The sequence below is a fragment of the Podarcis cretensis genome (genome assembly GCF_951804945.1).
Source record: "Podarcis cretensis genome assembly, chromosome: 2".
NCBI lineage: Eukaryota > Metazoa > Chordata > Lepidosauria > Squamata > Lacertidae > Podarcis > Podarcis cretensis.
Genome location: NC_137171.1, coordinates 127,144,123 through 127,158,979, shown reverse-complemented (window position 1 = coordinate 127,158,979; position 14,857 = coordinate 127,144,123). Strand labels below are relative to the sequence as shown.

The following is a 14,857-nucleotide window of genomic DNA, read 5'->3' as shown; positions in this document are numbered from 1 at the left end:
GAAGTGGGGGCGGGGGTCCCAGGTCCTCCAGAGCGGAAGCCCCTCCTCCTTCGTCCTCCTCGGTGGCCCCTCCTGGGATCCAGTGAGTCTCCTCTCTCTTTCCCCTTGGGGCGCCTGGGGAAAAGGGGGGGGGGGTCCCAGGGCTGCAGGGGGAGGATGCCCAAGGGGGGGGAGCATCCTCCCCCTTCCTCTTTCTTCTTCCTTTGCCCCTTTGGGGAGGGGGAAAGTGGCATGCCAATGCCCCCCCCTTCTGAGGGAGGAGCCCCCACCAGGCCGTCCTTTGCTTCTGGAACAGCCTTTCCCCCTACAAGCTGCTGCCTTACAAGGGGTCCCCACCCTCCCCAGAAGAAAGCCCCTCTCTGTGGGCTCCTGCTCTCCATAGAGGGGGGAACTGGGTGCGTTCAGCTCACGAAGGGTTAAAAGGAACTACTGGATTCCTAGAGAAGGGAGGACAAGGGGGCGGGGTCCCTCAGAGCAAAAGCCCCCCCCCGTCTTGAAAGGGGAGGGGGTTGCTTTCCTCTCTCTCCTTTGCCAGAGCTGCCTGGGTCCCCCTTCTGGGATCTGCAGTCTCCTCTCTTCTCCCTTGGGGTGCCTTGCATAGAAGGGGGGTCCCCAGGCTGTAGGATGAAGATGCATGGGGGGCAGAGACCCACAAATCAACGAGCTTTCCCTGCACCCTCATCAAACTACAGTTTCCCTGATTCTTTGGAGGAAGCCAGTACTCTTTAAAGTGGCCTCATCCTGCTTTGTAGATGGGGGGGCTGTGCTTGTCTTTTTCCTTTCTTTTGGAATAACTCTTAATGGGGTCATGTAAACAAGGATAATGGGAACAGTAAATGATACAAATGAATAGACTGAGTCAATCAGTAAAGCATGAGACTCTTAAACCCCTAGTCATGGGTTTGTGCCTCAAGTTGGGTGAATATTTCTGCATCACGGGGCTGGACTAGATGGTCCTCAGGGTACCTTCCCATTCAATAGTTTTCCGATTTTAAATCCTCTCCCTTCATTTGTATATCACAAAATATCATAATAAATGTGCAGGGATATCTGCAACATATATTTCATTATTAGTGGTCACTGTACAGTGGTACCTCGGGTTAAGTACTTAATTCGTTCTGGAGGTCCATTCTTAAGCTGAAACTGTTCTTAACCTGAAGCACCACTTTAGCTAATGAGGCCTCCTGTTGCTGCTGCGGCGCCAGAGCACGATTTCTGTTCTTAACCTGAGGTACTATTTCTGGGTTAGCGGAGTCTGTAACCTGAAGCGTCTGTAACCTGAGGTACCACTATACTGAGTTCATTCATTCATTCCCCACCCATCTGGCTTGGTTTCCCCAGCCACTCTGGGCAGCTCCCAACTGAATATTAAAAACACAATACAGTATTAAACATTAAAACTTCCCTAAACAGGGCTGCCTCCAGATGTCTTCTAAAAGTCTGGTAGTTGTTTATTTCCTTGACATCTGGCAGAAGGATGTTCCACAGGGCAGGCGCTACCACCAAGAAGGCCCTCTGCCTGGTTCCCTGGAAACTCACTTCTCACAGCGAGGGAACCACCAGAAAGCCCTTGGCGCTGGACCTCAGTGTCTGGGCAGAACAATGGGGGTGAAGACGCTCCTTCAGGTATACAGGACCAAGGCTGTTTAGGGCTTTAAAGGTCAGCACCAACACTTTGAATATGCTCAGAAACGTACTGCCACTCCCAGTCACCAGTCTAGCTGCCGCATTTTGGATTAATTGCAGTTTCCGAGTCACCTTCAAAGGTAGCCCCATGTAGAGCACATTGCAGTAGTCCAAGCGGGAGATAAAACTAGAGCATGCACCAATCTGGTGAGACAGTCTGTGGGCAGGTAGGGTCTCAGCCTTCATACCAGATGGAGCTGATAAACAGCTGCCCGGGACACAGAGTTGACCTGCATCTCCATGGACAGCTGCGAGTCCAAAATGACTCCCAGGCTGCACATCTGGTTCTTCAGGGGCACAGTTGCCCCATTCAGGACAAGGGAGTCCCCCACACCCACACCCACTTGTCCCCTGTCCCTCCAAAACAGAACTTCTGTCTTGTCAGGATTCAACCTCAATCTGTTAGCCACCATCCCTCCTCCAACCGCCTCCAGACACTCACACAGGACCTTCACAGTCCAGAAGGAAGTTATGGTTGATGGTATCAAAAGCCACTGAGACCCAGCTAGGAGAATAATTGCTCTACTCATGCAGAAACATTTTTAATGTTTGATGCCTTACTGTGTTTGATGTTCATCTTATTGGAAGCCGCTCAGAGTAGCTGAGATGACCCAGTCAGATGGGCGGCATAATAGTAGTAGTAGTTATAGTAGTAGTAGTAGTAATTATGTATTACTATTAAAAGGTAAAGGTACCCCTGCCCGTACGGGCCAGTCTTGACAGACTCTGGGGTTGTGCGCCCATCTCACTTAAGAGGCCAGGGGCCAGCGCTGTCCGGAGACACTTCCGGGTCACGTGGCCAGCGTGACATTGCTGCTCTGGCGAGCCAGAGCCGCACACGGAAACGCCGTTTACCTTCCCGCTGGTAAGCGGTCCCTATTTATCTACTTGCACCTGGAGGTGCTTTCGAACTGCTAGGTTGGCAGGCGCTGGGACCGAGCAGCGGGAGCGCACCCCGCCGCAGGGATTCGAACCGTCGACCTTTCAATCGGCAAGTCCTAGGCGCTGAGGCTTTAACCCACAGCGCCACCTGCGTCCCTTGTATTACTATTACTATGCTTAAATTTTTATTTAGACCAGCCAGACTCAGCCAAATTCTGATGATTTGTGTGTGTGTTTTCTGCAGATAATAACTTCTTATACTTAAATTTAGACCAGCCAGATTAAGACAAATTCTAATGGTGTGGAGTTTTTTTTTTTCTGGAGTCTTTATTTTTCTCTCACGGAGCTGTAATAAGTTTAAAAACAGCTTAAAACAACTTACAACCACAATATGTTCAGAGCCTGGGCTTTAGTGCAGTGCAGCCTTGATCGCTAGCAAAAACCATCCACATTTGTCTGGGGACATTTTTCTGATCCTGACACAGTGCCAATTTTATAACAGAACAATGCATTTGCTTTGTAGGGTTTGCCAGCATCTCTAATTCGGACAGGAAGAACTTTCCAGAAGAAAAAAAGGACTCCTTCTGATAGCTTGGGAGCTTCCTGAAAACATAGATGGATGAGCAAGACTCGGCTGGACCTAAAGCAGGAAGAGACCATGCGATTGAAGATGGGAGCACTGGGGGATTCTGGGAAAACTCTGTGCCGGTGATCCAGGGTGAGAAGGACACCCTCCACTCAGATGTCCAGAGCCAGCAGCCCAAGCAATTCTGCTGCCAGGAGGCTGAAGGACCTCGAGAGGTTTGCAGCCGACTCTACCACCTTGACTGTCAGTGGCTGAAGCCAGAAAGGAACACGAAAGCTGAGATGCTGGACCTGGTGATCTTGGAGCAGTTCCTGGCTGTCCTTCCACCCGAGATAGAGAGCTGGGTGAGCGAATGTGGAGCAGAGACCAGTTCCCAGGCAGTGGCCCTGGCCGAAGGTTTCCTCCTGAGTCAGGCAGAGGAGAGGAAGCAGGCAGAGCATCAGGTGAGAGAGACTTTCCTCTGGAAACTCCCAAGGGGCTCCAAACCGGAGCTAGAGTATCCCAAAATATGGTACTAATGTCCCATCCCTTTATGGATCGGATCCAAGGAATGAGATCTGCTACCCCTAAAGTGTTTGCCTCTACCATTGCTTTTCTAATCCCCCTTGCCATTTTGTTTTGAATCTTTGTTGCTCTTTCAGGTTCAGGATCTGTTGACAGAAATGGGTCCTGATTCCTCTGAGGCAGAGAGGACTCTGATGGACACCAGAGAGAGACCACTAGGTAAGGAGCGAGTTATTTCTCTCCTTGGTCACATCCTGGGGATTTGGAAATTAATCTGTCAGTTCTTTCCGTCTTTTGTGGGGAGGCAGTTGGGGCCAAGACCCCAAAGGAGGTGGGATAAATTTTTACATAACTAAAAGACGAAAGGTGTACGGATGTCAAAAGGCACTCAATAGGGTAGACTTCTTCAAAGGTACACCTGTAATTAGAGATACACTCCTGAACATTGGAGAAAAGCAGGCATTCATGGCTTCCCACTTCTCTTTGTCTCTGGAAGGTGACAGGATGATACCCACAAGACCTCCTCATCTGTCTTTTCATGAGCCTGAAGGGGAAGCAGCAGCTATGGAAGCAGATCAGGTAGGGGGCAGGAGACATGTAGGGAGAGAGGCTGAGGGGTGGGGCTGGCAGGGTGACTCCCTCTACCTCCTGGCTCCTGTCAACGGTGCCCTGAAGTAAATGAGGAAATGCCATTCAAGATGGTTTATGTGCTGAGAATATGGAACATCCACCTCATCCTTATCGCCTTCTCAATGTCGCCAATATTATTTATCAGCAGTTGCTGTTTTGTTTCTATATTTACATTGAAGACTAAATAGGTTTCTAAGCAGTTGACAAACCATAAAAATGGGCCAGGATTTATCTAACTAACCCCATCACCCTTATTTGTTTAGGATTTGGTATGCTTTGAGGATGTCGCTGTTCATTTCACGGACAAGGAGTTGGCGTTGCTGGATCCTGACCAGAAAGCTCTGCATGAGGAGGTCATGGAGGAGAATCGTGGACTCCTGGATTCTCTGGGTAAGGCTCTCTGAGGATCATCATATCTGTTTTGAAATTCCATATCTCTCTCCTTGCGATGAATCTCCAAGGTTTGGCTGGAACTCAGTAGAGCTACCTACACCACCTGGAAATCTCACGCCCCCAGAAATCACTTGCAATGGAGGGCGATTGGCGGTGTTGTCTGTGAATATCCATCAGAGTGGGTAGGGAGGTTGAAGTAGCTTCTGCCAGATTTGTGTTTTTGCTTCTGTTGATTTTGGTTGACTAAAGAGATAACTGACAATGGATACATAGCAGATTCCATGATTGGGCCAAACAAAATTAATTGAATCTCAGGTTCCCATAAATATATCAGCTAATACCAGCCAACAAAGGCAGTGAACTCCATAGTAAAAATTCCCATCTAATTCCCTTCAGTTATTCCTCTTTTACAGCTGTTAATTAGCAATGTTGAAGAATGAACAGTTGTGAATAGTTGTTCTTCCTGAGTCTCTAATTACCGTGTTTTTTGCACCATAGGACGTACCCGACAATAGGACTCACCTTGTTTTAGAGGGGGAGAACAAGAAAAAAAATCTCCCTCTCTCTCCCCAGCGCCTCTTCAGCGAAGCGGCAGGAGGCGCTGCGCAGAGAGGGGGAGAATTTCCCCCCTCTTGTTTTCCCCCTCTAAAACAAGGTGCCGTTTAAGGTGCGTTCAGTCGCCTTCAGGTGGCTACCTTGGAAGCCTGGGGAGAGAGAGGGGTTGGTGCGCACCGACCCCTCTCGCTCTCCAGGCTTCAGGTTTCTTTCAACCTGCTCTTTGGGGCTGGCGGGGGGAATCCCGCCACCCGACCAAAATCTTGAATCAATTGTAGTACTCTTTTTGTACTAGATTCTGGCTCCTGCAGGGTCAGAACTAGGTCATCTGCAAAAGCTTTACGTTTATATTGTTTCGCTCCGACCTGAATCCCTTCCACCAACCGGTCCCCTCTAATCATATTCAAGAGCACCTCCAGAACCGATATAAATAACAAAGGGGAGAGCGGGCAGCCTTGTCGTGTTCCTTTTTCAATTTTAAACTCTTCTGTAACCACATTGTTTACTATTAATTTAGCCTTTTGTTCTGAATATATTGCATCAATCCCATTCTCAAAACCCCGACCCACTCCCATTTCTTTTAAGTTTCCCTTCATAAATTTCCAAGAGATATTATCAAAGGCCTTCTCCGCATCTATGAAAATTAGCACTGCTTTTGTATTTATATCTGTTTGCAAAAGTTTCAAAATGTCAATAATGTTCCTTGTATTAGCAAACATGTGTCTACCTGGGAGAAAGCCTGTCTGGTCTTTATAAATTACTTCATTTAAAACTTTTTTAAGTCTACTTGCCAGGACATCTGCAAATATTTTGTAATCCACATTTAAAAGGGAGATGGGACGGTAGTTCTTAAGTTGTGTCTTTTCAGAATCCGATTTAGGTATCAATGTGATAAATGCTTCCTTCCACGATTCCGGCGCCCTCCTCCCCTCCATAATTTCATTACTAACCTCCATCAGTGGTTGTATCAAGTAGTCTTTTAATATCTTATAATACTTGGAGGTTAGCCCATCTGGTCCTGGAGATTTGCCCAATTTCATGTTTTGAATGGCTTGTTCAATCTCTTGGCGTGTTATTTTACTGTTCAGGAGAGATCTGTTTTCTTGTGACAATTTTTTAAGTCCATTTTTCTCCAAAAATTGTTTAATCTCAACCTCGTCCTGCGGCCCTTGAGTATATAATTTTTTGAAGTATTTCTGGAAACACTTTCTGATCTCCATGGGGTTCTGAATGTTTCTTCCTTCAATTTCCAAATTTGTAACTGTATTTAATTTTTGTCTCTTCTTCAACTGCCAAGCTAGCAGTTTCCCACATTTATTTGCCGATTCAAAAGTTTTTTGTTTCATTAATTTAATCTTCCACTCTATTTCCTGATTTATCAATTTGGAATATTGTACTTGTTGAAGTTTGATTTCTCTCAAGATCGGCTGTGACTTCGGGTTTAATCTTAACTTCTTCTCTAGTTCTTTTATTTTCTCCAAAATCTTATCTTTTCTGTCGTTTTGTGTCCTCTTCCTTACAGCATTCTGTTGTATCAAGAACCCCCTCATCACAGCTTTACTTGCGTCCCAAACAATTCTTTTTTCCACCGTAGTGTTCATATTTATCTCAAAGTAGTCCTTCAAAACTTTCTGGGCCTTCTTAATAGTCCCCTGATCTCTGAACAAATTGGCATTCATCTTCCATCTAATGGAGCCGGTTGGTAATAGTATCATGTCCATTTTCAATGCGTTATGGTCGGAGCAGGTTTTTGGGCAGATTTCCACCTTTCTGACCTTGGGTGCCAGACCTCTAGTTATCCATATTTGGTCGATTCTTGTCCAAGTCAGCTGGGCTTCAGAGAAGAATGTTCCTTCTTTTCCCAAGGGGTTCTTCGTTCTCCAAATATCAATCCATTCCATATTGTCTGTCAGTTCAAAAAAAGTCTTTGGTAGTCTACCGTCTTTTGTAACATTTTGGCTTTGTGACTTATCCATATTTGTTGATACGACCCCGTTCGTGTCTCCCATCATAATGATGTTGTCATAGTCCAGATAATCCAGCATGGTCTCATGCAACTTCTTAAAAAATTCCGATTTCCCTTCATTTGGTGCGTAAATTCCTAATATCAGAATCTTTTCTCCTTGATGTTGTATTTCAATTGCCAAAATTCTTCCATATTCATCTTTAAATAAAAATTTAGGTGACAGGCTCTCTTTTGCATATATCACCACGCCTCTCTTCTTTACTTTGTCTGAAGATATAAATTCCTGACCAAGTCTTTTGTTTATTAATACTTTTCTGTGGAGCCTAGTCACATGTGTTTCTTGTAAGCAAATAACGTCCAGTTGTTCCTTTTTTAATATATGAAAAATTTTCCTTCTTTTTTCCGGAATATTGCAGCCATTTATATTCCAGCTCAAAAGTTGCAGAGACATCCTGAATAAATCTGGTTATTTTTCTAAGAGTGGTACCTTGTTCGCTGGATCTTCAGGATCCGAGGGTGCAGGCACCCCTGGTGCCCCAGGCCCCGAGGGTAATTCAAGTCCTTTTTGAAGGTCCTCTCCGTACGCGATCAGAAACCTGTCTCTATCTTCCGGTGTTCTGATTTTGATCTTCTTTCCTCTAAAAGTGAAAGATAATCCTTGAGGAAAATCCCACCTGAAGATGATTGAGTTGCTCCTCAACAGTCTTGCTAGTTCCAAATAATCAGATCTAAGGTCCAACAGTTGTTTAGGAATATCCTTGTAAATTTCAATTCTTTTGTCCAAAATATCCAGTGACTTTCCGTAATGCAGGCCCAAAATCTTGTCCCTTTCCTCCTTTGATCTCAATATTATTAAACAGTCTCTGGGCTTCTCTTTCTTTATAAGTCTTCCAAGTCTGAAGGCTGATATGATTTTAAAATCTTTTTCCTCTAAGTTCCAAAACTTGGAAAATTCTTTAGTCAAAAACTCAGCTAGGTTGCCTTCTTCCACTTCTGGTACCGACCTTATCCTTAAGTTGGTCTCCCTGTTCCATAGTTCTATCATGGAAAGATAGGTCTGGTGTTCACCTACTTGTTTGCTGAGTGGTCTTACCTCTTTTTCTAAATTTCCCAGTCTTTGGCTGGTATCCTCAGCCAATTTCCGATTTTCACCTGCAGTCTCCTTCAGTTCTCCAATTGCTTGTACATTCTGTGCAACTTGTCCAGTTAATCTATTTAAACATTCTGTGTTATGATCAATTTTAGCTGTTTGCTGATCAACTTTTTTATCCAAAGATTCCAATTTTTCAAGAATTTTCTCTAAAGTAGAGCCAATTGCTCCTGAGGCCATCTCTTCCAATTGTAATTCCTCAGTTTCTCCCTCCCCTGCCCATGGCAAAGAAGCAGCTTTTTCCTCAGAAGTCAAAGTAGGCAAAGTAAGCAAAGTAGGCACAGATGATCTACGTGCCTGAGAGACTGCGGTTAAAGTTGTTTGTCTGGTTCTCGGTCCCTTTTTTCTTGCGCCACTCATTCCAGAGTTATCTAAAATTCAAGGTCAAGCTGAGTTGTTCCCATGAGAAAACAACGGCCCAGATGGTAACAGTCAAACAGGAGGCCGGGAAAAGGAAAGTAAAACAATGTCACTGCTGTAAATCCCAAATCCTCTAGGGGGAGCTTAAAATGTCTTTAGGGAAGAAGTCAATTCCAATAAAAATAATAAAATCTAATTTAATGTCCAGGAACCTTCAATAAGGTAGGTTTTAGCAGAGTTAGTATTTAAAAAACCACAATGTTTCAGACAGTGCTTACTGGTATTCCGAAGGGTGCTTCAAAATAGCCAGTCCAAACACCCTCAGATTGTTTCAAAGTTTAAGTTCAAAGTATCCAACCCTGCAGACTGACTGCTCAGTTACTCAGGCAGTTCCAGCACCTGGGTTTCTTGCTTAAATTGTAATCCAAATGGAAGAAAGGTATCACAGTCCAAATAGAAGTCATATAATCAGTTACTTGAAGTCCTTATTCTGCTTAGAAATAGTTTCCACGGGTGCCAGATCAGTTAAGTTAAAAGTTCACTCTTTGCCTCCACTCCTCCAGCTCTTTGCTTTGAAGTTCAGTGTCAGCGGAAGACGGACATCCTATTTTTCGTCACTCCGCTTTCAGCCAAATTCAATGTTTTTAGGTCTCAAAATTTTGTAAAATCCTTATTACTCACGGATTGTTGCTTTCCAAGTCAGAAGTTTTAGGAAGAAAGGTCAGCGCTCACTGGCAGCAGCAACGCGGCTTCGCTCCGTTGACTGCGGAACGACCCACAGCGCCGCAACCCCCTCCGCGATCCGGAGCCCCTTACGGGGTTCCTTCAACGTTTTGGGGGCTGCTCCTGGCGCCCGCCGGGTCCCAAGACCACAGGCTTCTGCCACCTGTGGTTTTCCAAGATGGGTCTCCGCTTCGCCGCAGCGGACGACCCGTTCTTAGCGGAGCTTCCCTCTCCCGGTTAGAAGAGGGCAGCCATTGCCGTTCGCGCCGCCTCCGGAAGTGTGTATTTTTCCAACATTCTTTTCCTCTTTCAAAAATTGTTCTTCCACACTTTTCTCTTTTTATTCATTCCTCTTATCATATTATATTTTCATGAATGTAAAACATTTAAATAAAATGTTAATGTTTAAAAATTATTGTTTTTTACATTCCAGGGGGTGATGAATTGGAAATTAGTAACAAGGGGGACCAGGACAGAATCCACACAGTGAAGAAGCCATATAAATACTTGGAGAGTAAAGAGAACTTTAGTCAGAGTTCCCAGTCCAATTCTCATCAAAGAAATCCCATTCGAAAGAAACCCTACCAGTGCTTGGAATGTGGAAAGAGCTTCAATCAGAGCACCCATCTCACTTCTCATCAAAGAATTCATACTGGGGAGAAACCCTACCAGTGCAAGGAATGTGGAAAAAGCTTCAGATGGAAGATCAGTTTCATTTCTCATCAGAGAATTCATACAGGGGTGAATCCATATCAGTGCTTGGAATGTGGAAAAAGCTTCAGTCAGAGCACACATCTCACTTCCCATAAAAGAATTCATACTGGGGAGAAGCCCTACCAGTGCAAGGAATGTGGAAAGAGCTTCAGATGGAAGGTCAGTTTCATTTCTCATCAGAGAATTCATACAGGGGAGAATCCATATCAGTGCTTGGAATGTGGAAAAAGCTTCAGTCAGAGCACACATCTCACTTCCCATCAAAGAATTCATACTGGGGAGAAACCCTATCAGTGCCAAGAATGTGGAAAGAGATTCAGTCAGAGCGCCTCTCTCACTTTCCATCATAGAACTCATACTGGAGAGAAACCCTATCAGTGCTTAGAATGTGGAAAGTGCTTCACCTGGAAGAACAATCTCACTTCCCACCAAAGAATTCATACAGGGGAGAAACCCTTTCAGTGCTTTGAATGTGGAAAGAGCTTCAGCCACAGCCACAGTCTCACTTCCCATCAAAGAATTCATACAGGCGAGAAACCCTATCAGTGCTTGGAATGCAGAAAGAGCTTCAGTAAGAATGCCCATCTCACTTCCCATCAAAGAAGTCATACAGGGGAGAAACCTTATCAGTGCTTTGAATGTGGAAAAAGCTTTAGTCACAAAAACAGTCTGACATCGCATCGAAGAAGTCATACAGGGGAAAAACCCTATAAGTGCTTTGAATGTGGAAAAACTTTCAGAAAGAGCTCAGATCTCACTTCCCATCAAGTAATTCATACTGGAGAGAAACCCTATCAGTGCTTGGAATGTGGAAAGAGCTTCAGTCAGAAGTGTGGTCTCATTTTTCATAAAAGAATTCATACAGGGGAGACACCCTATCAGTGCTTGGAATGTGGAAAGAGCTTCAGTCACAATGGCTCTCTCACTTCCCATCAAAGAATTCATACAGGGGAGAAGCCTTATCAGTGCTTGGAATGTGGAAAGAGCTTCAGCCAGAGTAGCCATCTGACATCCCATCAAAGATTTCATACAGGGGAGAAACCCTATCAATGTTTGGAATGTGGAAAGAGCTTCCGTCACAGCTACAATGTGACTTCTCATCAAAGAATTCATACAGGGGAGAAACCATATCAATGTTTGGAATGTGGAAAGAGCTTCACTCAGAAGAGTAGTCTCACTTCTCATCAAAGAATACATAAAGGCGAGAAACCATATCAGTGCTTGGAATGTGGATATAACTTCAGTAGTAGCAGCAATCTTACTTCCCATCAAAGAATTCATACAGGGGAGAAACCCTATCAGTGTCAGGAATGTGGAAGGAGCTTCAGTCACAATTCCTCTCTCACTTCCCATCAGAGAATTCATACTGGAGAGAAACCCTTTCAGTGCTTCGAATGTGGAAAGTGCTTCAGCCACAGCTACAAACTCACTTCCCATCAAATAATTCATACAGGGGAGAAACCGTTTAAGTGTCAAGAGTGTGGAAAAAGATTCACACAGAGCACAGGTCTCACATCCCATCAAAAGATTCATATGGTGCAGAAACCATATAATTGCTTGGAATGTAGAAAGTGGTTCAGTCGGAAGGATAGTCTCATTTCCCATCAAAGAATTCATACAGGGGAGAAACCCTACCATTGCTTGGAATGTGGAAAGAGCTTCCGTCACAACTCCACTCTCTCTTCCCATCAAAGAACTCACTCTGGGGAGAAAGCATAGCAATTGCTAAGTTGTGATTGTATTTTAGTAGACTATAATTTGTATCGCAACAGTGTTCTTGTGCTTCTTCAACCCAGCAGAGAAGTCAGCCTTGCATCTCAAATCCATGGAGGGCAAACCTGGTGTCCCATATTATTCATACTATGTATCCAGATCTGTAAGGTGGAAGTCAAGGTGTTGATTTCAGACTTCTTTGTGGGAAGGTTAAGTCTAGAAATCTCTCACTACTCTTCTCCTTGATCCTTAAAAGTCCTTAGCGCATGCCAGGAGCAAAAAATTGCATTCTTGAGGGAGAAAGAATTCTCTGTATATTACATGTTGTGAACAGCAGTAAGCAGTTTGCTTCAGCCAAATCCAGTTCTCCTCTGCACACATGATACATGGAAGGAGACTTAGACTGAACAGAGATTCAGAGCAGTCTGATTCACCCCAGTGGAAACGTCTGACACCTTTTTCCATTCCTGTTGAGTGAGCACCAGATCTTGACCGGGGAAATTTTTGTCATTGTGTGGCATAAATTCCTTGAACTGGCGACCCTGTTTCCCTTCCTCCTTAGTGTTAGTGGAGTATCAGTCCGTCACAACAGATGAAGTATTTTTAGGGTTACTTCTTCACTGAAATTTCTCTCTGCCTGTTGAGATCAGGCAGCAACCTTGACTGTACTCTTTTTGATCCTTGCTTAAAATATTTTGCTATACAAACCTTTCCAGAAATAGAGGTATTGGTTTGTTTTAACATTATACATTTAATATTAATGTTTTTACTGTTTTCTTCCATTTTTTATTTATATTTCTCTTATATCTCACCAACAAAACATACTATGTTAACGTCATAGAGAAATACTACTACTACTACTACTACTACTAATAATAATAATAATAATAATAATGGCATACCTATATTATTCTAAATTATTTAAATCCTATACCGTATATTTTTACTTTTACTTCTCTTCCACTCTTTCCATGGTTTCCTGTCTGCACCTGTTATGATTCTTGGTGTAAAATGTTTCTATATAATCTGGATATGATATCCAGTCACCTTTCAAGTCTTTTATCATATTTCTTTCTTAACCTGTTTGTCATATTGGCTACTTTGATATATATATCTAGTATTTTGAGATGCCATTCTTCTTTTGATGGGACATTTTTGTGTAATTAGAATTTGAGTGAATGTCCTCACGTACATCCATAAGTTAATTTTTATTTTACTTTTTAGATTTCTGTCATTATTCCCAGAAGAAAAGCTTGTGGATTATTGGGTACTGTTTCTAAAAAAACCTTTTCTTAAGCTCATTGTACACCATTTCCCCAATTTTTTTGTTACCCTACAACATGAACACCATACGTGATCAAATGTACCAACTGTTCCCTTACATTTCCAACTACATTTCCAATTATACTTTTAGATCTAAACATTTTGGCTAGTCTGTTTGGTGTCACATACCACCTGTGGATCATTTTTAAATACTTCTTCTTTAGAGCATAGCTGACAATGAATTTCATTTGTTTTCTACAATTGCACCCATAAATTTAAATCACTATTGTGACCCACATCCCACCCCAACTTATCAAAGATGATTTCACCAGCTCTGCTTTCGTTTCCCACTCGAACAATATTTTATACATTTTACAGAGGTTTTTAACCGTACATCTTAATATCTTTTTCAAATTGTGATTATTGTTCTGTAAATCTGTTTTTTGTCTGCCTTAAATCTTGAGTTAATTTGATTATAGTTTAGCCAGTCCGACACATTTTTTTCCTAATTTCATTTTTGTTTCTCCCTCAAGTCTAACAGATGTAGCTACCCCATTTGTAACCCATATTGATTTTTTCCTTGTCTTTGCTTCTATTAAGGATACCCACCTTGGTGTTTTGTTTTCCAGTAAGTTTCTATGTTTTCTCCAAACTCTAATTATTTTGTCCTGGTAACATGATTTTGTTGTTTAGTCATTCAGTCGTGTCCGACTCTTCGTGACCCCATGGACCAGAACATGCCAGGCACTCCTGTCTTCCACTGCCTCCCGCAGTTTGGTCAAACTCATGCTGGTAGCTTCAAGAACACTATCCAACCATCTCGTCCTCTATTGTCCCCTTCTCCTTGTGCCCTCCATCTTTCCCATCATCAGGGTCTTTTCCAGGGAGTCTTCTCTTCTCCTGAGGTGGCCAAAGTCTTGGAGCCTCAGCTTCAGGATCTGTCCTTCCAGGGAGCACTCAGGGGTGATTAGAGAAGCTTTTATGTATTCCAGCTTTACCATACCAGATACATGAGTGCCAACCATGTCCCTCTAGCTCTTAACAGCTATGTGTTTTCCAGCAGTATCTAGCCTTTTATCCAACACAGATAGAACGCTTCAGAAGACGATTCTAAATCTGGAACTGTGGAGCCCACACTCACCCTGAACAACTAAAAGGCTCCTGGGAGGCCAGAGGGGCATTGCTGCTGCCCTGAGTGCCGGAAGGAAGACTGCTCCCTGCTGCAAGGCCCATTTCCATGTGGCGTAAAAGGCTCCTGAGAGACCAAGGGGACATTGCCGGAACAGCTGATTGAGGCAACTTGCTAAAATGTTTTAGATGGTTCTAATTTTGGTTCCCCTGTTTTGATTTTGTCGGGTTGGTGTTGGATAAATGTTATTTGGGGTTGATGGTTACTTTAATTAGTGTATAAATGTAAGCTGGTTGTTGTTGTTACTGTTTTCCATTGATTTATCGGTTACTTTGTTGCTTCTATAGGATTTGTTTTATTGTTTGTTGTGCTGTGTTTTTATATTTTTATATTGCTTTTATATTGTTGTTGTGCTGTGTTTTTATATTTTAAATGTTTGTTGTTGTGCTGTGTTTTAAGCCAAAGTGAGTGGCTGTGGAAACCCAGCCAGATGGGAGGGATGTAAATTAAAAAATTATTATTTATTCTCATTATATTCATTTTTATCGCCGAGATTCTCCCCATCAATGATAGTTTCATTCTTTTCAATATTTCTAAATCTTT

General features: G+C 43.3%; 1 protein-coding gene across 1 annotated transcript; it reads left to right on the top strand.

Moving 5' to 3' along the window:
- Window positions 1–24: 24 nt before the first annotated feature.
- Window positions 25–14,784, top strand: LOC307209510 (uncharacterized protein). Its single transcript, XM_079964641.1, has 6 exons — window positions 25–82; window positions 3,092–3,597; window positions 3,796–3,877; window positions 4,155–4,237; window positions 4,552–4,678; window positions 9,869–14,784. Exons 2-6 carry the CDS (start codon window positions 3,184–3,186, stop codon window positions 11,866–11,868), a joined length of 2,706 nt encoding a protein of 901 aa, XP_079820767.1. The 5' UTR covers window positions 25–82; window positions 3,092–3,183; the 3' UTR covers window positions 11,869–14,784.
- The last annotated feature ends 73 nt before the right edge of the window (window positions 14,785–14,857 follow it).

What these genes read in the sequence shown, in the direction of transcription:
- LOC307209510 (XM_079964641.1), top strand. Translation starts at nt 3,184, where the DNA reads ATGGATGAGCAAGACTCGGCTGGACCTAAAGCAGGAAGAGACCATGCG. An exon ending in CACCAGAGAGAGACCACTAG is followed by an intron (nt 3,878 to 4,154) that starts GTAAGGAGCGAG and finishes TGTCTCTGGAAG; the next exon opens with GTGACAGGATGATACCCACA. An exon ending in TGGACTCCTGGATTCTCTGG is followed by an intron (nt 4,679 to 9,868) that starts GTAAGGCTCTCT and finishes TTTACATTCCAG; the next exon opens with GGGGTGATGAATTGGAAATT.